The sequence below is a fragment of the Corvus kubaryi genome, unplaced genomic scaffold, assembly GCF_017639235.1.
Source record: "Corvus kubaryi isolate FWS band 111438036 unplaced genomic scaffold, C.kubaryi_AGA036_p1.0 split1-131, whole genome shotgun sequence".
Taxonomy (NCBI): domain Eukaryota; kingdom Metazoa; phylum Chordata; class Aves; order Passeriformes; family Corvidae; genus Corvus; species Corvus kubaryi.
Window position 1 is genome coordinate 10039461 of NW_024582073.1, and position 26960 is coordinate 10066420.

The following is a 26960-nucleotide window of genomic DNA, read 5'->3' on the forward strand; positions in this document are numbered from 1 at the left end:
CTCTGTGCATAAACCGGAAAGAACTTAGAAGGTTCAAAATGTTTCCAGAAATGAGATTAAAACCAAACGAGGTTAGATGTTGATGCCAAATAATTGATGTATTTTATTTAATAATAAAAGAGGCAAAGGGAAGGGAAGGGAAAAGAAAGAAAGAAAGGAATGGAAAAAAGAAGTGTGCATGGGGGGTGGGGGAACAGGGAGAGGTGACAGGGGTTAGGTGGAAGCATATCACCCGTCCGAGGGTCCCAATGATGTCTCGTTGCTCCCCTCCACCTGGTCTTTGGGTGGTGAGGGTCCCCCGTCGCCGCTGTGGCCACGCCACCACATGCCACCACACCATGCGCTGGAGAGTACAGAATCCCATGGAGTAATAAATGCTTTGGGCCAGATGGGAACGCCCATGTGTCTCCCTTTGAAGGGGCTGGCTTGACACACTGTCCTTTGCAACACTGAGGGTCTGTTGCATCATCTCTGGTGCAGGGTCTGGGGACCCCTTTGAGGGGGGCCCTTGTGATGGGCCATGTCACCCCTTCTGCTGTGGATAAGCTTCCCCCCCCTTGGTGCAGGGGCCCCTCAGCTGGGCTCCTCTGCACAGTGGAGGATGGGCAGTCACTGCACTTCTGACCAGAGGTTTTTTCCAAGATACCCAAAGCCTCTCCTCCCCCCACCCTTTGGTGCGAGGGTCTGTGCGAGCCCTGGGGCTGTGGTCCTCATCTTGGAGGTGTTAAGCCTGTGTTTTGTGAATGTCCCCAGCCCTGAGTTGTTACTTTATCTTCATCAGCGAGCAGTGTAAGGCCTAAATCAGGGCCCCATTCAGGATGCAGTAGTCTTCTTTGCAGCTTTTGTAATACAGTTTTAAAAGTCTTTAAAGAAAATATTTAAGTCATAAACTATAATATTTCAGTCTGACAATATCCTTCTGTGAAAGGTAACAGGTGGGGCTATTCTTTTTTCCAGTCTGAAGTGGAAAAGCAGTATTGCTGAAGACTAGGATTTGCCTAATCTATGACAAGTATCATCAGATGAGCACTGGCAGTCATTTTATGATGATTAAAATTTTCTCCTTGGTTGCAAAACTAAATAACTCCTGCACCAGCAGGAGACCAAAGAGTATGTCTGCAATTCATTAACGTGTCTTGTAGCTGACACTGTAATGTTTAGAACTCCAAGCACTTAAAAGGAAGTGATTGATCATAATGCATTTAGCTTGCAATAACTGATCGTGCAGGAAATGCATAAAAGAAAAATAAAGAAAACAGTTTTGCCATTCATGGATTTCTGTAGTTACTCAGTGGCGATTTTCAAGATTGGGCGGTCTTACTTCAATCTCTGTTGGAGTTCATCAGGGTAAGGACCATTGCAACTTGTTGAAAATACCCAGAATTTGTAGTACCCCCTCTCTTTTTTCCTCTTCATACTTTGTCAGCTCCCACCCCTTTTTGTACAAATGCTTAACTCAGCAGTAGACACTTGCGGCAAAACGGTTCTTTTCCGCACAGCATGGGCTGGAAGTGGGAAGAGTAGCTTTGATGGCAGTGCACAGAGAGCAGGTTGGAGTTGCTACTGGACTACTAAAATAATTAGGCCATTGGAGTTTTCATTAGTTATGTAAAGTGGATGGTTTAAAATAAGAATTATAGAGATGATCTACTAAGATAAGTACTAAGATAAATACTAAGATACTTTAAAATAAAATACTAAGATCTTTAAAATCATTGTTGCTCAAGTGACATTTTAATTTTTTTGGGCCATAAATATTTTAATTTTCTTCATCTGTGCTGGATTCTTTATGTTGTTTGGAGCAGTATGGTATTGCTTAGGTAGTAAAAAACTATTATTTTCTCTACTCCACTATCTTATATCTACAAATTTTATTCTAAATAAATGAGCCATCCTTATAGCCAAAGGAGGAGAGTTTATGATTTACAGCTTAGTATGAATGTGGGGAATACCCCAGTGTGCTTTCTCAGCAATAATTTCTGTCCCTTGTTAATAAATTGCTAGGCCAACAAATTTGAACTTAATCAACTCAGACTGAATTCTTACTGCATGAAACACTTCAATGTCATGGTTATTAAATTAAATTTTCCCTCTCAAATATTTTCCGTACAAAATAACATCTTCTTAGAGATGGCATGTTTTAAATCTCATTCATTAAAAATCAGTATCTTAGAGATATTTCCAGAAAACTTCACTCAAAAGTTATTTCAATCTCAGCATGTAGGTCAGGACCCCTCAGAGATCCATCAGAATGATTGACTGATACCTAACACTTTTAAAGAAACGTGAAAAATGTTGCATGCACTGAAGAGCAGGAAAAAAAATCAAGCTTTATTACCTTTGCTTAAGATGGAAGGTTGTCAAAACAATTGGCAATGGGCGGCCAGAGAACCATGTGAACAGGCCTGGACAATGGTTGAAAGAAAAATATATTCAGGAATATATACGGAAAGCAATAATTCAGGAAAGAAAATGTAGAAATAATCTTGTTTGTATTGTGAGTCATGCCTAGTGACATACATTAGTATGTTTCGAGCATTTCAAACAACTTTTATTTGGTTTGGCTTGTTTTTCTTGGTTCTTCTTTTCCTTTTGGTAGACCTTTTTATCATACTTCTGTAGCATTTTCAATAAAATTACTTTGGAAAAAAAGCTGAGCCTGATAATGCAATGGCTGACAAGTGTGTTTTACTCATCGAGATAAACTCTTTCATTATTGACTTTGCTAATCCTTTTGGGGATTCTGGTATGTAATATTTAATTATTATATCAGATTGATTATATGTCCATTTCTTGTTTAAGGTGAGTTAGGCTATTAAAAAAAAGTACAAAAAACTCCTGCTGCTGTTGGATATGACTCTATTTCAGTTATTGCAAAATTGCTTGTCTTGTACCAGCCAATGTTTCCAAATTGTAGAGGTTTCTATGCTCTGCAGGGATGCAGACAGGAGTCTATATCCACTAATACTGCATTTGTCCACATTTATCCTCGTCTGTGGTTTAAGTCCAGTATGCAGACCTGTGTTAGAGATACATGAGTGAGGTTTAAGAAAGGTTTGAAGCAGAGTGGCTGCATTGGTATAACAAATATGGCTTTGTGTCCTGTTTCCTGGTTCACGATCAGCCTGTCTGGCACTTATTTGAGAGGCTCTGCAGGATGTTGTATGTATGATGCTTTTTCCAGCTGAGAGGTGTTATTCCTTGCCATGGGGTCATAAAGAAGTTCAAAGGCAGATAAAATGACAGCAGTCAGCAACAGCAGCTCAGTTCCTGCAACACAGGAGTAATTGCAGCCCATTATTACAATTGACTCTCGCTTCTTTCCCCTGAAGGAACTGAGCAGCTGCCAATTTACTGGGCTACAAGAAAACTGATGAGACAGGAGATGGGGGTCATAACAAAAGTTGAGAAACTGATCAAGGCAAAATTCATTAGTCCTGAGTAGCTGTAAGAGAAGAGAATGAGAGAGGGCTGTGGCTGGTCATTGCCGATGCCCATGTGGGAGATGGACTCTGACTTCCAGGTTGGTTTGTTTCACCTTGCACTTCTTTTCACAAAGAGAAGCAAAGGGGATTCTACAATCTTTCATCTTATTTTGTAAAAAAAAAACCAACCATGCAGAAGAGGGCAGGAACCTCTTTATGGAACTTACCGAGAAAGGGTTTATTTTGGCCTGAATAAGTACAGCAATTGGTTTTTTTTTGTGTGCTGCAGCTAAAAAAGGGATGATCTATAACTTGTTTGGTTTTATTTAACAACAGTGTGCAGTTGGATGATCCTTAGGTACTTGCTTATGGTAAATATGTACCATTAGCAGTGTGAAACTTGTGTGTCTTTGTTGGTGTTCTCAGCAACAAATGCTAATGTAGAGTGTTATATGTAGAAATGAAAGGGTTACATCTACACAAACTGTGTTTCAGACTCTGTTTCTTCATCCTTCTCTCACTGATGTGGTATGGAATATCAGAGACACATCTCTTAATATATGCAAGTGGACATGTAGGGGAATTTTACAGGAAGAAGAAAAAGTACAGGTTAATAGAGTGCACTGTAGATACAAAACCAGAGGGTGTTATCACTGTTCTGCGTGATTCTGTGGTGCTGTTCAGGTCTTCTAATTGTGCAGGTCTTTTATCCTCACACCTAAATTTCATTCTCCTGTACTGCATGTAGATGTATTTTAAAATGAACATGAAGAGGCATGTGCAGTTTTGTTGCAGCTGCTTGTCCTTCTAAATAGGAAAGTTAGGGATGCATTGCATTTTCAGTATATATGGGGCCATTTAAGGAAAACTGTTTCTTGTAGGATCTATTCACAGATACCTGGGGTGAATCTCCATCTCTCTGAATGTCAGTTGGAGCTTTGCCATTTATGTCAATTGCCAGTTTTTTCATTTTAGTGCAGTATTTTCCTTCATTCCTGAATTCTTCTTCATCCTAGTTTCTGAAATGACATGTTCATGCTGAGAAAATATACCTTCTGTAACTTCAGCATGTTTGCAGATTGCAGCTGCCTACTCTTACTAATATAGAAGGGTTTTTTGGTAGATTTCCTGTTCTTAAAAATTACTGTAGTATGTTACAACCCTCCCCACCCACAAATGGTACAAAATGCTGATGCTGGGTTTCCGAATATCCTAAATGGGAGTGATTTTGTAATTCTCGTTCTATTTTTACTATTTGTGAGATTCTCTTTCATGTGTTATCTTGATCAAGTCTTTGCAATTTTGATGCAACTTGTGTGTGATGAGATGCATCTGCAGAGTTTCAGTTATGAGCCAGAACAGCATTTTTATCACTGTGCTTCCCCATGACATGAAGTGGCTTCAGTTCGCTGGTGTCTAGGTCAGAATGTTGCTGTACAATCAGCCTGTAAATCAGTGCTTCCCTGTTTGCTGGTCACTTTCCGTGAGCAAATTGCCACTACAGGTGCTGCTCTTCACTAACCACTGATTTGTAAGGCATCTTGACTAATCTTAACATAGCAATATGTGCATATTTCAAAAATTATTTTTTTTAATTACTGCATGATCTTGAAGGCTATTCTAGCACAACATTCAGGAAAGAAATAAATAGTAATCTAGGCCTGTTGCCCCTCCCCAAGAATGTGATCTGAGACATGAGTTAGCATTGCTGTTGACAAGTTTTGTTTTTCCAGTTGCTCATTAAATTCAGGTGAGTGAGATTTATTTCTTGCTTGTAAGGATTTGGGCATGAGTGAGAGACTCAAGAAGTGAAAGGAATGTAGTAGACAGGTAGAATCATTATGCTACAAGGGAGCCATGTATCTGTAGCTTATTGTGGGTCCTAAAAGACCTTCCTGTACTGTTCAGTGGGTGACAACAGGAAACTTAAGAAACAAACAGAAGATAAATGTGTAAATGGATATAATTTGTTAAAGATTTAATTTTTAGTGTTCTTTCTATTAACTAGCTGTCGAGATAGTAACATAGAGTATAAAGGTTATTTAAAAGAAGTATGTGAACGGCTTGTTTTTTTCAAAGATTTTGGTTTGTTTTTAACTTCTAATTTGTTTTAGTACCTTTTTTAGAGAATGGTTGCTCCATGTTTTCACAGATAATTTGTACTTTGTTAGATATTAGCCTTTGCTCCTCATTAGCAGAAAATAATTTCATTGAAAGCTTGAATTTATTTTTACGTAAGGTGCTTCTAGCTCATAATTTGTGATGGGAGGCAATATTCATAAAATATTTAGATTACATTCATTATGACAAAGGCATTTTGTTTGTTTATAAGGGTATATTAATTCTACATACAGTTCTGAAACATGAGTATAGTGCAGATATTTTAGAGCTGGATTCTTCTTTAGCTGTGGCAGTTGCCCATCTTAGCTTTGATCATTGTAAAATCAAAATTAAAAAAAAATAATCACTAAAATCAAATGGCAATGGCTTTTGCATGAACTCATAATAAAACTTATTTACAATGGATTTACTAGGAATTCAGTAATCTCTGTAAGTATTTAATACCATAACCATTTCAGTATTTAAGTAGTGAAAAGTAGATTGCTTGTTTGTAAATGTTATTGATTCTTGAAACTGTCTTTTATATATTTATTTTTATACAAACTTTTTTTTATGTGAAATCACTACCTTTGTGACACAAAGCCTAGGCAAGTATGAAAGGGAATAGCTGCTAAGCAGTAGCTGTGTGTGTCCATTAGTGATTTTGCTTTACAAAAATTCAAAACAGTTTCTCTGCATTTATCTGCTATTTTCATCTTTGTTTGTCACATAAAGACAAATTAGTATGATTGAATCTAAAGCCAGCAGACAAAAATACTTTCTTTATAAAAAAACCCACAGAAACCCATCCCTCAAAACAAACAAACAAAACCCCAAACCCAGCTCACTCTATATTTGGCTGAACTAGATGTAAGGAGGATGTCTTCCCAGGAGAGATCATGCTGAAATGACCGAGTGGGTTAGGAAAGATTTGTGCTCATAAAAAGCTGCGGTGCAGCGTTGCTGTTGTCACAGCATCAGCCCTCTCTTGGTCCAGGCACAGATGAATGTATGGCAAAACTGTTGGTGCCGCTGTCACTTCACTTTTTTAGGATAAGTATTACAGAAGTAGGAGGAATTCACAAATCATAATTAGGTCTCCTTAGGTTCCTGTTTCTAGGCATTAGTGGGAAGTTGAGGCTTTACATTGGCTTCTAGAGAAGGTCTGAACCTCCATGAAGTCTGACACTTTCTTCAAAGTTAATGAATATGTGTGCACACTCTCAAAATTTAGATCTTCTACTAAATATTTATTTATGTGTTTCACAAGAAAAAACATTATGTTTTTGGTTCAGGTAGTCCAAAAATTTCAGAATTTCAAATTTCAAACAAATCAGAAATTTTATGGGGTTTGATGTCTCTTTCCCTCAAAGGTGAACATTTATTAAACAGATGAGAGTTTATACTGTCTGGCCAAAAGCTTTTGTGAGGGTCTGTACTCTCCTTAGCTTACTTTTTTCCTTTTAAATTGAAGATCATAATGTCAATTGTTAAAGTGAAACATTTTTCTTCATGGCTCTATAAGCAAAAGGTGTCTAAAATCTCCCAAGCTGGAAAAAGTAGTTAGCACAGTCCAGAGCTCTCCATATGTCACATAATTCATTCATTTATTCTTATAAGGTGTGTGGTATGTGTGTGTTTTGTTGCAAATACACCATCTCAGAAGAGTAATTCAGATTGATAGGATCAGAAATCTAAACTGTTCATTTTATCAACATCAGCTGGGAAATCCATAGAGATCCAGTTATGATTAAATGGGGTACGTTTGGAGTATATTCAGATAGCCATAAATACATTTTTTTAAGATGTGAAAATGTCTATAATAATTAATCCTATTTGTATGGTACTTTAAAAACCGTTGAATTTTTTTTTTTTAATTAATTGCCCTTTGTAAATATTTTGAGTCATGCAGATTACTTGGAAATTGGGTTTGTGAATGAAAAAAACTTCAGAAAACTTTCTCCATCAGGAAATGCTATTGTTGCTTGTGGTTATTGAACTACTATGAATTATGTTAGTTATTAATTATTTCTACTTGTGAAATATCACATAATAGAATTTTAATTTATTAAAGAAGGAGGTAGTAAATAAAATAAGAATTCTTTGTATTTATACTGTGAAGACCATTTGTCTTAGCACCTTACTGTGTGTAGTCAGTACGTCAAAACACTGTGCTTGGTCAATGATACTTTATTGTCAATATCATATTTGTTTATCTCCATGGGCAAATTTTGGAGGAAAGCAGAAACTCCATTATTTGGAGGATTTCTTGGTTCATTAGGGGAATTTTGCCAGTGGGGATGTCATAACAGTTTTCTCTCTTATCTAGTGACAACTGTTGTAGATTTTAAGGTATTGCAAAAATGTTCACAATCTGTCCATCCTGTAAGAGTTCAAACACTTTTTTTACCAGTTTTTCTGGATTATGAATACATAACAAGATCCTTGCTGAGTATGTACAGCTTTGGCAAGACGATTATAAAGATATGAATTCAGAAAATTATGGCTATATGTGGTATCTTAAAATTCACTGATCCTTCCAGTCTCTGGAGAACACTCTTGCTAAATCTAAGAAGGTTTCCATTTGTGAAGCACTTCCAAAGAAGAGTCCAGATGGCTACTTAAAATTGTAATAGTAATATCTATGTTTAAAAATGTCCTTGTATGAACAGGAGTTGCTCTGGGTGCTCATTGCAGTGAAGTGTTTAAAACTGTGTGTGAATTTGATGTGGTGGCTATAGGGATAGCTGTTTCAGCTAAATGAAAAAAAAGGTGGAAGGTATCAAACACTAAAAGTGAGGAAAATTGAGGCACTTCCACGTAATTTTAGATTTTGTGTATGTTAAACTGGTATTCCTTTGGGGCAAAAAATATGTGAATTGAGTAGCAAGAAATGGACTCTGAAATGGAATGAGTTTCCGTGTGTTAGAAATTGTGTATCTTAAGGAGCATGATTGCCTCTTTAAATAGGAGATAATGTTATGAGTAGCCATTGGAATAAAAGTAAAGGTGAAAGCCTTGAATATAGGCTCTACTTGCTCGTGACAGGCTTTGACTTTTATTTACATGTTTATTTAGCTGTACCATCTTTATGTCATCTCATGATTTTTCATGAAGCAGCAAAAGTAAAGATCATAGCCCAGGCAGCTGCAGTGGCTTCAGCCTCTGTAGCTGATAAGATGCTGGTTTCTGAATTAGCCCCATGCTGCAGAGAGGCCCTGCTGGAAAGGAGTTACTGTAATTGTTGAAACTGGAACCTTGCCTACACTTGTCTTTTGTGTGTCTGTGTGGCGGGGCAGTAGGGGACACAAGAAGGACAGGTTTGTCTCTCTTGCTTGGTGTCTTTCAGGGTATTTGGGAAGATAGCAAGGAAGGTTTTGTATGCAGTATTACCAGCTTGCTTTTGATGCTTGTTTCTGTGTGGTGTGCCTCAGATGTGAGACTGTTGCTTTCCTGGTATGTTGAGTGACAAGAAAAAGAAAGCATGTGTCGGAAGAATGGAATATGGTCTGAATCACACTTTCTGTACTTCAGCTGAGCTCTGAATTGTAGAATAGTTGAAGAATTCAGTTCCTCCAGTGTATTTCTAAAGCAGCAATGTAAATGACTATGGTACCTTTAAATCACTCTGCTTTCCACTAATAACTTTAAACTGCTTCATGTTAAAATGTACAACATTATGTAAAATTCAGGTTCTTCTATTAATGCAGCAACCTGCACATGTTGTTTCTGAAGTACATAATTTGCATGCATACAAATTATTTTTAATGGCAAGGCATGGTTGCAGCATGGATTGCTTCTTCCCCTTCCCTTTCAGCATGTTTCAGCACAAATGAGAAACTTATGAATATTTGGAATTATGGTCTTTTCTCTTCTCTCTGTTGTCTTCTTCTCGCTTTGTTTTTGAGGATTAAGAAATAGAAGCTTTTAATTTATGTATTTATGTGTTTGTGGCTGTTGACTTTGAACATCCCCTTCCAGATTGCATCATCTTGTCTCAATTCACTGTGACCATACACTAAAACCTTTCCTTATGGGACTGGGCAGTAAGGAAGTGGGGAAATTTAGGCTCTGTGTTCTCTCTTCTGATCTACTTTCCTTAAATCTTGCTAAGACCTGAAGATTCATTGGCTGCTATTATGTTAAAATTGATTGAAGCCAAGCATCTGTCTAGAGTAAGAACTTACTTGGGGTTACATGGGAAGACAGATGCTCCTGTGTTATGTAAACCTAATTTTTTTGAAGAACTCAGCTAAAAACTTTTGGAAATTCATAGAAGATCTGCGTGAAATAACATTACCTCACTTACAGATGTGTGCACCCCTCTAATTGTGGGAAAACTGGGCTGATTTCTAAGATCTTAATTTCATCCAATTATAGTGTTTTGCAGTAGATACTGTAATATGCTATTTACTTCCACAGGATCACTACCTCTTTCAGTGCTTTGTTTATTTAGTAACTGTTTGGTAATTCTAATTTCTTTTCATGAAGTAGCCCATGCCTTTTTTATAGCACACTGTTGAAAAGTGCCTTACATTCAGATGAATCCTTCACTGAAAAGGGAGTGTTCTTTGAGGAACAATGAGGAATTTATTTTTCATCAGTTCCTGTAAAGTAAAGGAACATGATTGCCTCCTCCATGTGACCACACTGTTCTGAGAAACAGAATGAAGGATTCAAATATCCATATATTTTACATTCTCTGTTATTTTAGTCTTTTATGGGCGATTGGGAGGGAATAGTTCTCTGTCAAACTGTACCTGCTCAAAATACTGCTTTCATAGGTCTTGGCTGAAGTTTCAGTTGCTCAGCAGTTCTGCAAATCAAACCCTAGAGCATAAAGTCAGATACTGGGAAATGAAAAATGTGCAGTGAAATGACTGTATGCTAAGGCTTTTGATTTACACTGAGTAGAATCTGGAAAAGGCAAAGTTAAGAGCTAACTCTCGAGGATAGTATTCAGTCACTTTAATTATGTGATCCTCCTTTTTTTTTTTTTTCTGTTGTGTTTTGCAGCCCATAAAGGAAGGGAGCTTTCATCTTCATGTGTCCTAGATCCGTCCCATACAACAAGCAAGGCATGGGCCTAATGTTGCATAATCAAGTGATATAAAGTTGTATTGATATTGCAAAATACATACACATAGATGCTGAAGTGAGAATTCTGAATTGCTCCTGTAGTAAGTGAATAGAGAGATCTGTGACTTACATGAGAAGAAACATCCGAGGTTGTAACTACTACCTTCGAGTGTTGGTCAGGAATGCATTTTTAAACTAATATCTTAGGTATTCCCATTTCTTATGTACTGGCTTTCATCATAGAGCCATCTCAAAGTACAGGTATTATATTTATTTATAAAATAATGATGTGGAATGATACAGAGAGGGACGTACTCCGGCACTATATCCAAAACACTCCACTGCAGTGCCACACGTGGCACTGACTAGAGCTAATTTAAGTGGCCCTTCTTGTCTTTTGCTGTCTTCTTCCTTTGTAACCTCCAGAATTTTGGATGCCAGGTTGTCACTACAAATTTTTCTGCAATAATAGCATGAATCATTTTCAAGTGGTTCTCTAATGGGGGAAAGAATTTTGCTTAGTTAAATGAAGAACTTAAAACTGATGATGTGACTTAAAACTGTCACATATCATAACAGATGAGCACCAAGCTACAGCGTTAACATGCAGAGACAACTGGAATTCTAGCATGTCCTTGCTCATCAGGGCTTGAGTTAGCAACCTGCATGTTCTTCTAACATTATGCTTTGAGCCTGTAATTATATACTGTATGCTTCCCTGTGGTGTCATTTTGAGACTCATTAGAAGACTGTAAGACAGAGTAAATATGTGGTGGTTTGTATTTCAATCCACGATAGTAACTATCACTGGAAATCTGTATTAAAAGGTTTTAGGCTGTGATGAAGGATGCAGAGAAGCCTGATGAGAAGTAACTAGGGGTGCTAAGTTCAGTACCTATAGAAGGAGAGGAAATCAATATAAACTTGTGTAAACTTAATATCATCAAAGCAATTTCTGCATTATTAGTTACTCTTTCTCAAACTCTTAATTACATAACAAGTCTTAATTTTTCATTAATATGGAAGCCTGTTTTTTCCCATATTTCTGTTGCAGAAATGAGTCCTCCTTAATAGCTAGAAAGGCTGAAGTATATGCCTCCAAATAATGAGGGGAAAGAAGCTATGAATGCTTCATCTGAATGATTCTAAATCCTGGCTTTTAATCTCTCTGGAATAGTTTGGTTGTTTGGAGGGAATCAAATGCCTTGGGGTTAGGATGAAGGAAAAGCCTAAATCATGTTAAATTGTTAAGGGAATTTTCAGATCTTGCAGGAATAGTGTAATTGTCACAAACTTTGTGGTAACTTTCCAAGCTAAACCTAAAGAGCTGTTGCAAATTAAATGGTAAATTCAAGGAACCATGTAAGGTCCTATTTTGGAACTCTGATCAGAGATACTGTGATTAAAGGTCAAGAACTTTCTGTGAATAGGCAGTAGGACAAGAGTAGTTTCAGAAATATGAATTTTTATAAATTAGTGTTAGGGTGGTATGAAAGACAGCTGTTAAAAAGGAAACAAAAAAGTGTGCATTTATCAACACACACATATACACTTGTGTGTGTGTATATATCTTTATATGTAGTATAATGTTCTTGACTTATTATCTGTTGCTTCTTACCACTACTGGAGCTTTATTTAATATAGATATATATTTTTATATCTATATATCTATATATCTATATATATCTATATATATCTATATATCTGTGTGTGTGCATGCACATGCTTAAATATTGCATGTCCTCAAGATCTGGCAGCCAAAGACAAAAAAAGGAAATGCACCATGACCACATAATTCACAGGAAGGAAACTGATGTGCAGTGAGAATACACAGTTGATGTAGCAATTTCCAATAGTGCTGTGTTCCCAGCATACACCAGTGCTATTTCTGTACTTCAGAGTTCTGCACTTCCGTATTTTTTTTACTTCAAAATAAGCTGCAAATATATATATTTCTGTATGAAGGTGTTATACTTATGTGTGTATATACATGTGTATGTAGAAATATAGTCTCTTGAACTCATGGCAGCAATTTTCCTTTTTCTCGGCTGTTGCTGTTATCCCCTTAGTTCTCCACCAAAAAGAAGGATATAAAAATATGGATTGATATTTCTAATATGAAAGTAGCAGTTAGTTAACCTTTTATTTTCAATTATTTTTATGTGAGGAGTATGGATAAAGTTACAATTGTGGCTGGATTTTTTTGGTTTCATTTCCCTGAGATATTTTCCTGATGCAAGGATTTTTTTAAATCGACTTTCTATACTGGGGAGGTAATGTTAGACAGCGCATCCAAAGACATGATAATAGCTGCTGAAATGGTAAATGTTGAACACAAGCAGCATCTCTAGAACTCCTGTGTTCAGATGAATTTTGGTTTGACTAAACCAATTATAATGCCAAGTGGAAGGGAAAAAATATAAAGAAAAATTATTATACTTTCTAGGCAGAAGAAGAGTTCTTTTAGAAGTACAGTTTTGTGGAGGAAGTCTGCAAGTCACACAGTTCAGCCTCTGATTACAAATTTATTTATGAATTGCATGCAGAAAGGTGCCTGAGCCTGTCTTTTTAAGACAACATACTGAAAGTTAGGTGTCCAGCAGCTCTCAAAATTTCATGTTTAGATACAGTTGCATGATTTTACACATACATGCACTTTAGTGTTCCTTAACCTTGGTGTTTATTTCTGTGTCTGTAAAACAGTGGTGGTATATTAAAAAAGGTGTGAGACCAATTTTGAATCTCCTTGAATTTCATCCAAAATAGAATTGAAGAAATGTTAGTAAAGCCTGTCACAGGACAGCTTTTGCCTATGAAAAGATAACGCAAAATAGAGACGGCAGTTTTGTACACTGAGAGGCACTTTATAGATACGTGCTAAAGGTATGTTTAAAAATAAAAGTTAAATAATTTCATGGTTTATATACAGATGACACGTTTTCATAGGTTATGTCTTTTTCAGACAGGGTGATAATAACAGCAACACTGACACATTGTAATCATTCACCCTTCAGGAAGGAACAACAGCTAATCAGAAGGCCAGTACTCATCTTAGTATTTTTAGCCTTCAGTTAACTGTGCTGTTTAGTGAATACTTTTGATCTATTATTTTATCTATAAAGAATTTTATTTGGGGTTTTTTAAAGCTCTTATTGTCAACTCATTTTTCAGCCTTTCTTCAAATTCATGAAGACAGTGTAACTATAGACATTTAAGTAATATTTATGTTTAAATTAAAAAAAAACAAACAAACAATCCAACCCTCATCTTTCTCTGTGCATTTTTGAATCTTAAACTTTTCTTCCTTTGTCAGAAATCCTAGCACAGTTCCATGTATCTGAAACAATGAGCTTTCAGTGGGTAGAAGCAAGACAATTCTTGTTCTGAAAAGATACTGCTTGCTCTTGCTGTCGATTTTTTCGTATAGTTCTTGAATGGCCCTATTGTCCTTCTGTGCACTCAAAGTGAATGAATTTTTCTTTCAAAGTGGAGCACTTCTTTCTTCCCTGTACCAATTCCCACTTCTGTTTCTGAAGGTGAGAAGAAGACTGCACTCCTGAAAGATACAATTCTGAGCACTGAAAATTAGATTCTAGTGTACCTGTATTCACAAAGCCAGGTTTGTGCCAAGTGTTGTGCAATTACCTTAAGGAGTTTCTGTGGACCTTTATGGAAATAACTTCACTCTAATGTACCAGTGAAATTGCTTAATTTGCCACCATCTTCTGTTCTGAAAAGTAGATTCTAATTTCTTAACGTTTCTGACTTTCCTCACACTGAAATTCAGTATTGTAAGTTGTTATGCCCTTGCTGAGTGTAAAACATAGTGAGTTATTCTCTCTTTAGTGGGATTGTTCAGACACTGGGCACGTATGCAAATTTTGGAGAGTTGGTGCTGCACCTAAAGGTTAAGACTTTCAAATTAATGCACTTTGTTTCTAGAGGGCTTTCTTGTTTCTGTATTGTTAAGGGTAGTACAACAAAGTTTGGTTTACACAGACATTAATGTGTGTGTGATCAGGTTGCTTCCATGCAGCTTGCTCCATTTTGCTCCAAGGAAAGGAGATGCAACTAGCTGTTTGAAAGCATAAAAAAGAGACTTAAAGGGATATAAAATAAATATTTTTGAGAAGGAACATTATGGAATAAGTAGATGAATGAAGTTTAGTTAGCTTTTCTTTCCTCTTATGTTGTGTAACGAAATTCTCGGTTGTCAGGCAAAAAAATTAAAATTCTCAGTTATCAGGTGGCAACATACATATAAAAAAGGACCTCAGTTTTTCACAACAAGTATTTGGGAAATGTATGAAGTAAGATCCTGGAGAGAACTCAAGTCACGTTGTTGTTGGGCTTTTTAATTCCTTGAGGATGTGTCTGTCAGTGGCTAGTAACTATAAATGTCTTTCCTGCAACTGTTTGTTCAAGTGCTTAGATTGCTGGAAGCTTATTTGGGAAGATGAGCATGTGCCTTTTCTTATTTGCATTATTTTTATGGGCATCACCAGTAGCAAGTGCCTAAAGGGAAGCTACTGTACAGGGGAACTTTTGATCTTGCTCAAGAAGGTAGATATTATTTTGGTCATCTTTGTTATTCATTTACCTTCAGTGAACTTCAATCCGGACCTAAAAGTATATTGAACACCTATTAACCATGGCTTCTGGTGGTTTTTCAACTCTTACTCAAGAAACAAAGAATGCATTGCACTGTTAAGGTTCAAGGATAGGCTTGTTACCTCTCTTTTGAAAATCAGGATTTCTTAAGGCCAATTGCTTGAAATAATTTGAAATAATTGAATCAACAAATTAAACTTGCATCCAATTTACATCTCAGAAGAATAAACCATTTAATTCTAGAAAGTTAATGGTTTTGGCTTGTTTTGGTTAGGTTTCTTTTCTTTTTTCATTTCACTGATAGAAATAAAAGTTTTTGTATTTTTCTATCCCCAGTCTTTTTTTTACTATTTCATCCTTCTGTTTTTCTCACTGGTGAAGTTAAGAGTGCTTCACTGCTACAGGAGAGGCTGTCAAGTTCACACTCAAAAGAGATTATTCTGCCCACTCTTTTCCCATAGAGGGTGAATTAGGGACTGAGTAGGCTTCACAGAACTCTCTGCTCTCTTCTGAGACAGGTGTGTTGGTATGAAACCCCTTGGTGTGGGGGCTGAAGATGAGGGGAGAGAATAAAAATATTCAGGTTACAGGATATGAGGGTAGAAGAAAAGTAGAAATATTTAAAAATATATCTATTTTTTTAAATTTTCTAAACTAAATTATATGAAGTATGGCTAAACCAGGTTAGTCATTGAAAAGCTTCTACGTTTTCCAAAGGGTTGTGTCCATAAAATTCATAGCTGATTCCCCACTGTTACTGTCAAAGGTAATGGATGTAAAAACACCCCAAAAAATTCTTAATAAGAAGTCTGGCAAGGAAACATTACTAACTTATCTCACAGTATATTTAATTAGTGGGAATTCTGTCATTCTAAAAATCTCATCCTATAATGGATGTTACTGTGCTTTTTGGGAGATTATTCTATTCAATGCCTCGTATGAGATAATTGATACTTCTGCTTGTGCATAGACACAATATGCTTGTGCATATATGTGTGTCTTTTGTCAGGTTTAGCCTTAGCAGTCCTGGCTAAAATTGTATCTTTATTTGCTCATACCTGAAATAGGGAAATAAAATTAAGAGTTTTGTAAAGTATTTTCTCCATCTAGGCTTTAGTGTTTAAAAATTTAAGCATCTTTACAAAGAGAAACTTGTCAGTGATGCAGGTTTAAATATGTATTAAATAGAAAAACAATCCTCTCTTCAGAGGCAGGCAACTCGGAAGCATTTACCCTTCAGTGCTTTTATTTTTATCAGTTTTTACCCAACTACTTGTTATGTGAGAGGTAACTTAGTGAACATACAAGTGGTAAAGTATGTGAATTTGGCTTTTTGCTTGGGTGATATAGTTTGGTTCTGTTTCTGATTTAGTTACTGTTTTCAAGAAGTATGCTAATACTTCCAGAAGTTAATCTTGTGGAAGTGACTGCCATTAGATGGACATGTAAATAAATTTAAAGAAGGAAATGCTGATGGTATTCCAAATAGATCAGAAATAACATACATACTTACCAGTTTTTCCAAAATCCATACATTTGATAGGCCCTCACAAGAGCTCACTGAACATTTTATGTTGCAATTGTGTTAATGCAAAAGTTATTTTTATTTTAAGTACATTTTTCCATGCAGGAGGAAAAAAATCCCAAATGATTTCTCTTGGTTTAAGGCAAAAATACTTTCTAATAATTGAGTCACAACTAACCCTTGTCTATTTTAACTGCTATATAGGACCTTTTTTCAAAGACATGTTTAGTTCATGTAGTAGATCAGAAGCAACCAAAGGTTTAAGAAAGAATTTTATATGTATTTTATTTTGTTAGAACACTCAGTTTTAAAGCAAGAAAAGCTGCTGTCAGTTAGAAGGATTTAGATGTATAAAAATTATTTAGACACTAAAGCATGATTTAAGCTAGATCCTTCCACAATTTTGCATTCACATTTTAATGCAATCTATTTTTAAACTTTTTTTTTTATTCTTTCCTTTATTAATAGCTAGAGCATACATTTTTTTCTCCTACCAACAATCAAGTAAGGTCTTTCTAGGAGTTGGAAACTTAGTGGTTGGACAAAATTTAGTGGAGGTTTATTTATCCATTAATAAATTAGAAGTGGCTTGTATGTCATGGCAAAGGTGTCTATTACTGGTCTTGGATTTTTTGGACCATGATGAAATAATTCTTTTTCACGCATTTTTTTTCTCGAATGATAACCCCCTAAACTTTTATTATCTTTTCCCTAGGACTTTAAGACAGGATTTGGTATCACTTTAATCCCTATGAATGTGGCAAATGTAAAACAAGTGGATCGGGCTGCAAAGCAATCTTTTGAAATAATTACTCCTTATAAAAGCTTTAGGTAAGAACTTTAATATTTACTTAACAAAATATGCAATTAACTAAGGCACTAAAGAAATACTGGTTTCATACTGCAGTGCTGTAGCTAGTTTGGATGAAAAGGTGACGTTTTTATTAAGGATGTTCAGCAATTTTTAGAAAAATAGGATGATTTTCTTTCATTTATTTAGCTGTGTGCTGCATTTGTTAGCCCTTGACTAGGCATATTATACCCACAGGTTTGTATTTTTATGTAGCCTTCTTTATTCATTCTGTGCAAGGGCAAAAGAAAAAAAAAGAGAAAGGAATTTCTCCACTTCAACAAATTGCCTCCATCCTAAAGAATAATAAACTTCAGTAGTGAAATAATGCTACATCCATTTAGTATTACACATTTTATTTGAAAAGAAGCTTTCATGTGTTATCCCTTGTAGAAATCTGTGGTTGAAAGCAGTGAAAGTTTCACTTTGGCTGATGCTGAGACTTGTAATGATTTTTAAGAAAATGAAAGTACATGCTAATAAAAGCCTTTTGTTGAGTCTTGTGGTGTTTCTTGAATGAGATGTCTTAATGAAGGAGAAAAAGAAATTTCTTTGTTCTCCTGGACTTGTTAAATGTTAGAAAATACTTTCATTCTCAGTCAACTAGCAGGTAAATTAGTCTTGATCAGCAATTTGAATCTGTTGCTGGTTGGTAGATAGCTAGTTCTTTGATTTTCTCTTAAGACATTACTTTGTTGATGTTTGCTTACTAGTTAATTTTTTAAAAAGATAAATTTAAATGAAATGCAAGTCCATTTTTAATTCTCAGTAAGTCTCTATGTTTTCTTTTGTCCTTCTGTGCTTTTGTTAAAATTCAGTCTTTAAGTTTGGTAATCAGTAACATAAAAGGATTGAAATTAACTCAGGCATGTTACGTGAATGTTACAAAAGCTGTGTAGCTTACGCTAGTAGTGATTCTGTTGAAAAAAGTACTAAAACAGAGGGAGTTTCATTGACTAAAAATACAAAATAATGCATTTCATCTTAGTATTTATATCTGTGTGGAGGAAGATTTTTGACTGTGATTTTGGGTGTAAATGTAATAAATAAGAGAGACTACAGGCCATGTTTAATTGGGCTTTAAAATAAAGATCAATAACACAGAAAAGTCAATTGTTTCAGCTTTACAGCAGAGTCAGAAAGAGAGAAACAAGACTGGATTGAAGCACTCCAGCAATCAATAGCAGAAACTCTATCTGATTATGAAGTAGCTGAGAAGATTTGGTTCAATGAGTCCAACAGGAGCTGCGCTGACTGTAAAGCTCCCAGTCCTGACTGGGCATCCATCAATCTCTGTGTTGTCATTTGTAAGAAGTGTGCAGGTGAGTAATTAATGACAAGCTATGTGGGTTCTACAAAATGTCGTATTTGCATATCTATGTATGTCCTTGAATTGGCTTTTTAAAAATTTTATTTAATTTTATTTTTGAAGTGTTATCCTTGTGGAAGTTTTGAGAAAGAAAATGTGAGCAAAACTTTTTTTTAATACCAAGGGCATTCTTACTCTAAAGCACTTCCATGCATAAATGGCATGTCTGTGGTAGCTGAGTTCTCTCAGATGAATAATCCTTCACAATTAGTGGAAATTAAGATGCAATAGCACTTCATGGAAAAGGAATGGCTTTTGCAAGGCTAGATACCAAAGAATAATGATTTTTAGTGTATAAATGTTGGGTATTAATTTTGTTACATATGGGCATATTTTACTGTCAATAGGGATAGCTTTTTCAGATACTACTAAAAATATAATTATGTCATGTTTTATATTGAAATATGTCCTTAAGCAGTAAATTTAAGGAAATAGTTTTTAATTCTAGGCTTTCTTTCAAACCAAACTCTCCCAGAAATAGTCTACATGAGACAGCCTACTTTGTTTATTCATTACTATCAAATGAAATTAACTTTTTTTTTTCGAATAGGTGTATTTTTGATGCTGTTATTTAATATTCAAATGTCAAACCTAACCTTTTTTAAAAACAGCAAGTAGAATAAATCTGGTTTCATCACACTGTTTTGTTACCTCAGCAGAAGAGAAAACCTGTTTAAGTGCCTTAGTTAAGTAATTTTCTTGGATTTTCAGGACAACACAGATCTTTAGGACCAAGAGATTCAAAGGTCCGAAGTCTAAAAATGGATGCTAGCATTTGGAGCAATGAACTTATTGAGGTATGTTGTGATATTCTAACTCTTTTTTCCATCTTGAAACCTACTGTACGAAAAGGAGTTATTTACTGCCTTACTCACAAGAAAACTGAACATAAAACAGCTAAACAATATGGTGCTGTTACAGGAAAATCACTGTTTCTGTGCATCATGTACCTTTGTGTAATTCAAAATACTCGTTTTGCTAACAAAATGTACAATTTCTCTTAGTATTTCTCCAAGTATCTAATATTTTTGGGGAAAAAGAAACAAAATAGTTTTGGAGAGTACTCATGATGGAGAAAGGGGAAAATAGAGGAAACTTCTCACTACCAGCTTAGCTGCTTGGGGTGTTAAAAAGTGATGGTGGTAAAAAGTGGTCCTGATAGGCTTGGAGCCATCAGTGTTTTCTTTAAAACACATGCTACTCTTCTCTGAACTTTAACTAGTATTTTCTAATATATAATGAAGTGTAACAACTGGTTAGCCTTGTAAAGCTTAGCTGCTGTTGATGGTAAATGATGACTGCAGGCTTTATTATTAATTTAGAGATGACCATAGGCAGTGACTGAGAGAGGCTTCTGTCTCCTCTAGACAATTTTGTTTTCTTCAATAACTTTCTTTTTCAACTTTTAGCAGGTGAAAACTGTTTAGAGGCTAGCTTCATACCTTTCATGCTGTTTTGCTAACTTTTTCCTTGCATCTCATCTAGCTCTTTATCGTCATTGGAAATAAGAGGGCAAACAGTTTTTGGGCTGGAAATCTTCCTCCAGATGAAGAATTGCATATTGATGACCCTGCAGAAAAAAGGATAGCGTTCATTACCCAAAAATACAAAGAGGGAAAATTCAGGAAAACACCTTTTCTCTACAAAACCAAGGAGCAGTTGAATAAGGTAATATAGCATGGTTAAGCCCATACTATATTTTGGATTGTACTGTATCTGTGTGCAATTTGGTCATCTTGTTAAGCTGGTGAGAAATTAATTCAGCATCCTGAGTGGCATTCTGGCACAGTTGAGTAAGGGTTGTTTAGGAGCCTTTGCAGGAGTCATTGTATGACTACTCCGTTTCTTGTTTTTCCCGTTAGTTTGCTTGAAGAAGGTTATGGTTATGGTAATTCTTCCTATGTTTTCCTGAACCACTAAAATATAGATCTTTATTTTAATTCAAGTGTAGTCTAGGGATGCATATTTCCACTTCACTTCTTTAGATTACTTCTTTACGTTTGGGGGTTTTTTTATACCTTACGTGGCTGACATCTAACATTCAAATACAGTAGAGGATTCATTGTTATCAATGGTGAAAAGAGCTCATACACACTTACATAGTAGCTTGTAACTTACTGGAAATGAAAAAGCTAAAATTAATGATGGAAAATGTGTGTTCTCTCCTTTTACAAAAAACCCAAATTCTATAGAGTTATAAAATGGACAACTTTAGTTATCAATCTCTCTGTAAATTTTGATGACCATTTGACTGAATTCTAATATTTGATGGTTTGAGTCATGATTGTTTAGGGTTAATGAATACAGAAGAGTTTTAATGCATTTTGCAATTTTAATGCATTCAATTACGTGAGTCAAATTGTCTCAAAGGATATGCAGAGATTGTGGGGAGGCAGTGGCATTTAAAAGTTGTGTGGTTTGAACCATAGTCATCTCATTTGTTCACTGTTACTGTGGAAGTGTTATTTTTTGTACATTTGGTAAATTGTATGTTAGTTACACACATAATTTAAAATAAGGGCATATAAGAGTAGTTATCACTGAAACACCTCTAGCTGAAGTATAGAACCTCTTGCTGTATAGCTTAAGTTTGTTTTCTGCATTTCATTGGAGTTGGGAAACATTTGGGGGCATCATGGGGAGCTCTTTGTCACTGCAAAATGAGACACTTGGATTGCTTTCTATTTACTGGTAATAGCTGTGAGATTTTGTTTAATACTATAACTGCAGACCACAGAAAGAAGCTCAACGTTATACAAGCATGATTTTTCTTACATCTGTGGGGTTTGTTTTTTGTGGGGAAAGATATATGTCAAATAATCATTTAAATACTGGGACAAGTTATCAAATTCTCTATGGAGACATGAAATTACCATGAAATAAGGTGTTCACTGCCAAGTAATTCCAGAACTTTTACTGAACTGTCTTCTGTGTTATCTTGCGCCTCCCGGGTGCTTATGTGTTTATTAGAACAGCTAAATTTTACAGGAGTACTCTTCCTATTTTGAGTGACTTTTGCTTTAATTACTTAAGAAAAACTCACTCATTAACTAAATAAATTAAATAAATATTAAATAATAGAAATTTTAATGGAATATGTTGCTGTAATTGCATAGCTATTTTTGGTTTTAAGGCTTTGGACCAATCTTGTGAAAGAAAAAAAAAAAGTTGATCATGTCTGTGTATACAAAAATAAAAGGAGACTCGTGTTTATGATGCAGTGAGATGTTTGAATTTCAAGGAAGATGAACAAGTATTAAGATACACTGAAGAGTAATTTACCTTATTGACTGTGTTTTTTAAAAAAATTACCTAGGAATTTCAGTATTTGTCCAAGTAATAGAGTTTAAGAATCTAATCTCATCTCTTCGGTTGAATTTCTCAGTTCTGAAATAATAAGAGATTTTCTTTAATAGTTTGATATAAATAAAAAGCAAGCTTCCCCTCCAATTGTATTAATGCACGTTATTCTTCCCAAGTGAAATTTGTGACAGCAACATCTTGCAGAGTTTGGGTTGATGTTTTGGGATATTTTTGTTCTTGTTGCTGAGTTTTTCTAGATTCAGACCATATCAGACCAGATACTTGTCAATGTTTATGGTCTAGCTGTATCAGAGGTGAAAGGATTTGCATCTACCTTGCATGTATTTGTTGCCAGTAACTTTCTAATTTAAACAGACTTCCTATTTCCCCTCTCTGTGATAAGGCCCTGTGTGCTGCTGTAGTCAAGCAAGATGTGCTAGAAACTCTGATGTTACTCTTCAGCGGGGCTGATGCTATGTGTGCCACTGGAGACCCTCTTTACAGCACCCCGTACTTACTTGCCAAGAAAGCTGGACAAAGGCTGCAAATGGAATTCCTGTACCATAATAAGTTCTCAGGTACGATGGATTTCTTTCTTTTGATCTAATTCTATATTGTGAAAAAGAGAAAGAAAAAATTCAGAAGAAAAATTGACTTTGCTTTGAAAAAATAGTGGTATAGCAGAGGGGCAGTTGTGGTGGCATTAACTGGATTTTATTAGTGCACAATTTCAGTTGTGTACAGATTTACTACTTTGCTCAGACATCATATTTAGCACTTAAAAAACCCTGGACAACACAGTGATAAGTTATAGATCTCATACCCTTAGTTATAGCACAGAAAAAACCCTTCATCTTCTCTGTCAATATTATCAGTCTTTTACTAGAAAAAATATGGATATATACATTTATCTATATATATATCTATCTTATATATATCTATCTTATATATCTTATATATATCTATATACATATATCTAAAGAATTCATCCAGCACTTTGTTTTTTTCTTAAAGATTATTTAAATTGGTATCTACTCCTATTGCACACAGATCTAGCTGGTTTTTCACAAGCTCTCCTCCCAAAATAAAACTCACCTCTTGAACCTGCAATATGATCTATCCCAGAAACCTCTTTTTCCCATCACAGCTTCTGTTGCAGAAAAAATTACGAACTTTGGCTTGGAAGTCAACAGTTCTGTTTGCAATGTGTGGCTGCTATGAGGCTCTTGAAAGCAGAAAGCTGTTCTTAACAATAAATAAATTGAGGCATATGGGTGTGACTGAGCTTTTCTTTTAAAAGGGCTGGATACTATCTGAAACAGTCAGGGGCCGAAAGTTCACATTCAGATTTACACTGAAAAAAGAAAAGCTATGTATGTGTATGTAGTCCTGGAGCAGTTTTCCATTGGCTTGTGTCACTCTTCCAATTAACACTGTATAGGCTGAACAAAAAAGGTCTTAGTGGAAAACACAGGAATGAATGAAGGCTTCCAAGGGCAAACAAAGTGCCTGAACTTCTGCTTGAGTATTGCTCAGGCCAGTGCCATGCACTGGATCATAGGATGATGAGCTCAGTCATGGTACAGACATGGAGCTAGGGTGGTTTTTTTTGCTAGCTATGATCTCAAGTGGTCCTAAAGCTGTAGAGAGAGGTTTGCTTGTCTTGGCTCTGTCTTTTCCGCTTTTGGCCCTGCAGCCAAGACAGCACCATCAGGTTCTTACCTTTAGGGAAAGGGAGATGAGTGCATGTGGATGATGATTCCCAGAATCACTGTCTCTCTGCTGCCAGAGTTGCTGGTAAACTCTACATAAGCCCTCAAGAGAAGCAGTCTGCTTCTGTTGAAGCATGTTACATAAGGCGTGAAAATCAAAATTTGGTACATCAGAAAAGAGTATTTTATAGTACCTTGGCAAGCAGGGATAAAAAAAGGCAACATTGTAACAAATGTGAACCAGTGGTTTTTTGTGAGTATATTGTCTAATTATAAAAATAAAACCAGTAAGTTTTATTAGTGTTGTAGTAAAGATACTGCAGAGCAACTACATATTTACAGACATGCATTTAGAAAGATGTGTGGAAAAATGGATTTAACTGATATAACTGAAGATCTGTATGTTATTTTCTCCTTTGTCTTTGCATAGATTTCCCAAACTATGATACTTGTTTTGAAAGTGGCTTCTCTGAAGATTCTTCACATTCCACCTTTCTTTGTGAGTTCTTGTACAAAGTTTCTTCTAATGCTGCTAAGCTTCCTACAGAGAAGAAATTAAAAGAAGGTATTTCACTTTTAATTTATGTATTTGAACAACACATGAATATGTATGACTTGGATGAATTTTATTCTTTGTAACTTACTGCATTTCTTTTTTTGAGATAAAATGTCTTTGATATAACATACCCTCTTTGATTCAGTAGACCTCTTTTAGATAAAGAAAATACTTTTTGTCTTGATCTCTTCATTCAGTGGTTGACAGAGGAAGAAGACTAAACTTCTGAAAAATTGTTTGGTTAACACAGTAAATGATAAAAACTAAATAGAAACACTTCTTGCTTTAATTATATTTAGACAAACGCCAAAAATTAGTTTTCATCCAAAATGATTCTATTACAGAAGTCCTTTACAAGTAGCACTGACTTTTTAGCACAGTATTTTTCAAGCTCACAAATTTACAAAATCTTCCAAGTAAAAATGAGCATCTACAAGAACTCTATGACAACTTGAGCTTTATGGGGTGATAATGCATGTATATCATGGTAGATATATGTGGTCTCCTGTGCATATCAGTCTTCTGTTTTTATTTTTTTCTGAGAAGTGTTATCAGATAATTTTTCCCTTTTTCTCCCCATTTGTCTTCATATATTTTTCTTCCATCTAAACTAATAATGTGGATTTTAAAAATCTGTGGTGATTTATTATTGAATTTATTGCTGCTAAAATCCTTACATGGCATCCTGCACTGGTGTATACATATTTTTGTATGATTGTGTCCATATTCTCATGGCATATGCCTTTAAGATCCTTAGTGGATCCTAAAAGCATGCTAAAGCATAGAACTCCCGTTTAAACTCCTGTTTAAAGAATTCCCGTTCTTTTGAAGAATCTGTATGTTAGTGTGGTTCCAAATTCTTGAAAGCATTGGGTGATAACTGAGCTAATGCCTGATAACAGGCATTTCCCAGCAACTTTGCAGATGCCTGTTTTGACAGAGGACTGCTGCTGGGTAGGACTTTACCTAGGATTGCTCTGAAATTGTGAGGAGCTTATTTGGGAAACAATGTAATAACTGTTATAAACGAGGCTTGGACTTTTTTGGGTGGAATAAAAGTCTGCTTGTTTATTAAAAAGAAAACCAAGAGCGGAGACTTGAGGTAAGCCCAAGTCCCACTCAACAACCCAGAAAAACAAACAGTGCAACGCACACGGTATTCCCCTGGACTCGGGTCCCTCAGGAAGACCGGGGGGGCTGAGCCCCAGAGCAGTTCTTATAGTCTCTTTTGATGCTGTGATTGGTGCAGCTCAGATCCTCCCTCTGATGGCTCGTTGCTAGGGTCCTCATTGGTGTTCAATTCTGTCAGTCTCTGGGGCTGAGAGTGATTGGTTTGCCCCCTAACCAATAATCCCCCAAAGTGTTTACATCATGGGTATTAGGTTATCTTAAGAACATTCTAGAACATTCTCTTCCTTTCTATAGACCTGCTACTTTCCCCCATTGGTGTCCCCATCTAGTGGGCACATGGCAACATTACACCCGTACAATCGCAATAACAATTAACTGATTAACTGCATACCCCCACTCCTCTAACAAGCAACTTTTAACTTCTTCTCAACCAAAAAAAAACTTTTAACCATTTATTACAATAACTGCAAAGCTCATTACTACTTGCTCCAAGTTCAGGCCTGATCTTCCATGCTGTGGGTATCTGTATCTATATTCATAAAAAAAATTACAAACCCAGAAGTCAGTGCTTAGGGAAGCAGAGAGCAGATACAAGGCAATCTCTTCTGAGGCATTTTCAATGGCATATTAGAAGTGCAGTATATTTATAAGTACCTGTATAGATTGAAGATTTAGCTGAAAGTGCTCACAGAATGGCTTCTGTAGTCCTTTTTGGGGGAGATGCACTGAGACTGAGCATTTTTAGTAGGATGTCTTAGAATTTATGAGGAAAACCACCAGGCAAGAAGTTTTGAATGTCTTCCATTTCAAGTCTTTAGTGGACAAAAATGAAGATACTTTGAAAGTTTGTAGTCAGTTGCTTAGCATTGCACTTACTACTTGGAGGAATATACAGTAAGTGGAAAAGAACGAGATTTCTCTCAGCTCAAGCTTTGTTCTCTGAAACTGTGATAGTGCCTTGAAGATGGTGGATGTTCTATTGTTTCCTTTTTTGGGGGTGGGTGTTTGTTTGCTTCGTTTTTGTGTTGATGTTGAATTACCCATGGGTTTTTCAGGACTGATATTTCTGGGATGGCCTCTTTACAGATACCTGGGAAGATAGGTTTCCCTAAGCATTTGCTGTTCAAGGAGACAAATGGAACAGGGGAGAGAGATTTAATGACATCCTTTCAACAACAACAAAAATCCCTGCAATTTTGAATGAGAAACTGCTCTTGCCTTAGGGCTCTAATCTATCTCTGTCATGTTTAAGAAGTAGTATGACAGAAGTACTTTTTGCTATTTAAAACATAAAATATA

At 35.8% G+C, this 26960-nt stretch overlaps 1 protein-coding gene across 3 annotated transcripts in view; it reads left to right on the forward strand.

Moving 5' to 3' along the window:
• ARAP2 (ArfGAP with RhoGAP domain, ankyrin repeat and PH domain 2) overlaps positions 1-26960 on the forward strand; it is a 124994-nt gene that overhangs the window by 40388 nt on the left and 57646 nt on the right. For all 3 annotated transcript variants that reach the window (XM_042053426.1, XM_042053425.1, XM_042053427.1), the window contains 6 exons: positions 17456-17571; positions 18713-18912; positions 19671-19756; positions 20445-20627; positions 22666-22840; positions 24405-24539. In XM_042053426.1, coding sequence (XP_041909360.1) covers positions 17456-17571; positions 18713-18912; positions 19671-19756; positions 20445-20627; positions 22666-22840; positions 24405-24539 — 895 coding nt within the window. The remainder of the gene's footprint in view (positions 1-17455; positions 17572-18712; positions 18913-19670; positions 19757-20444; positions 20628-22665; positions 22841-24404; positions 24540-26960) is intronic.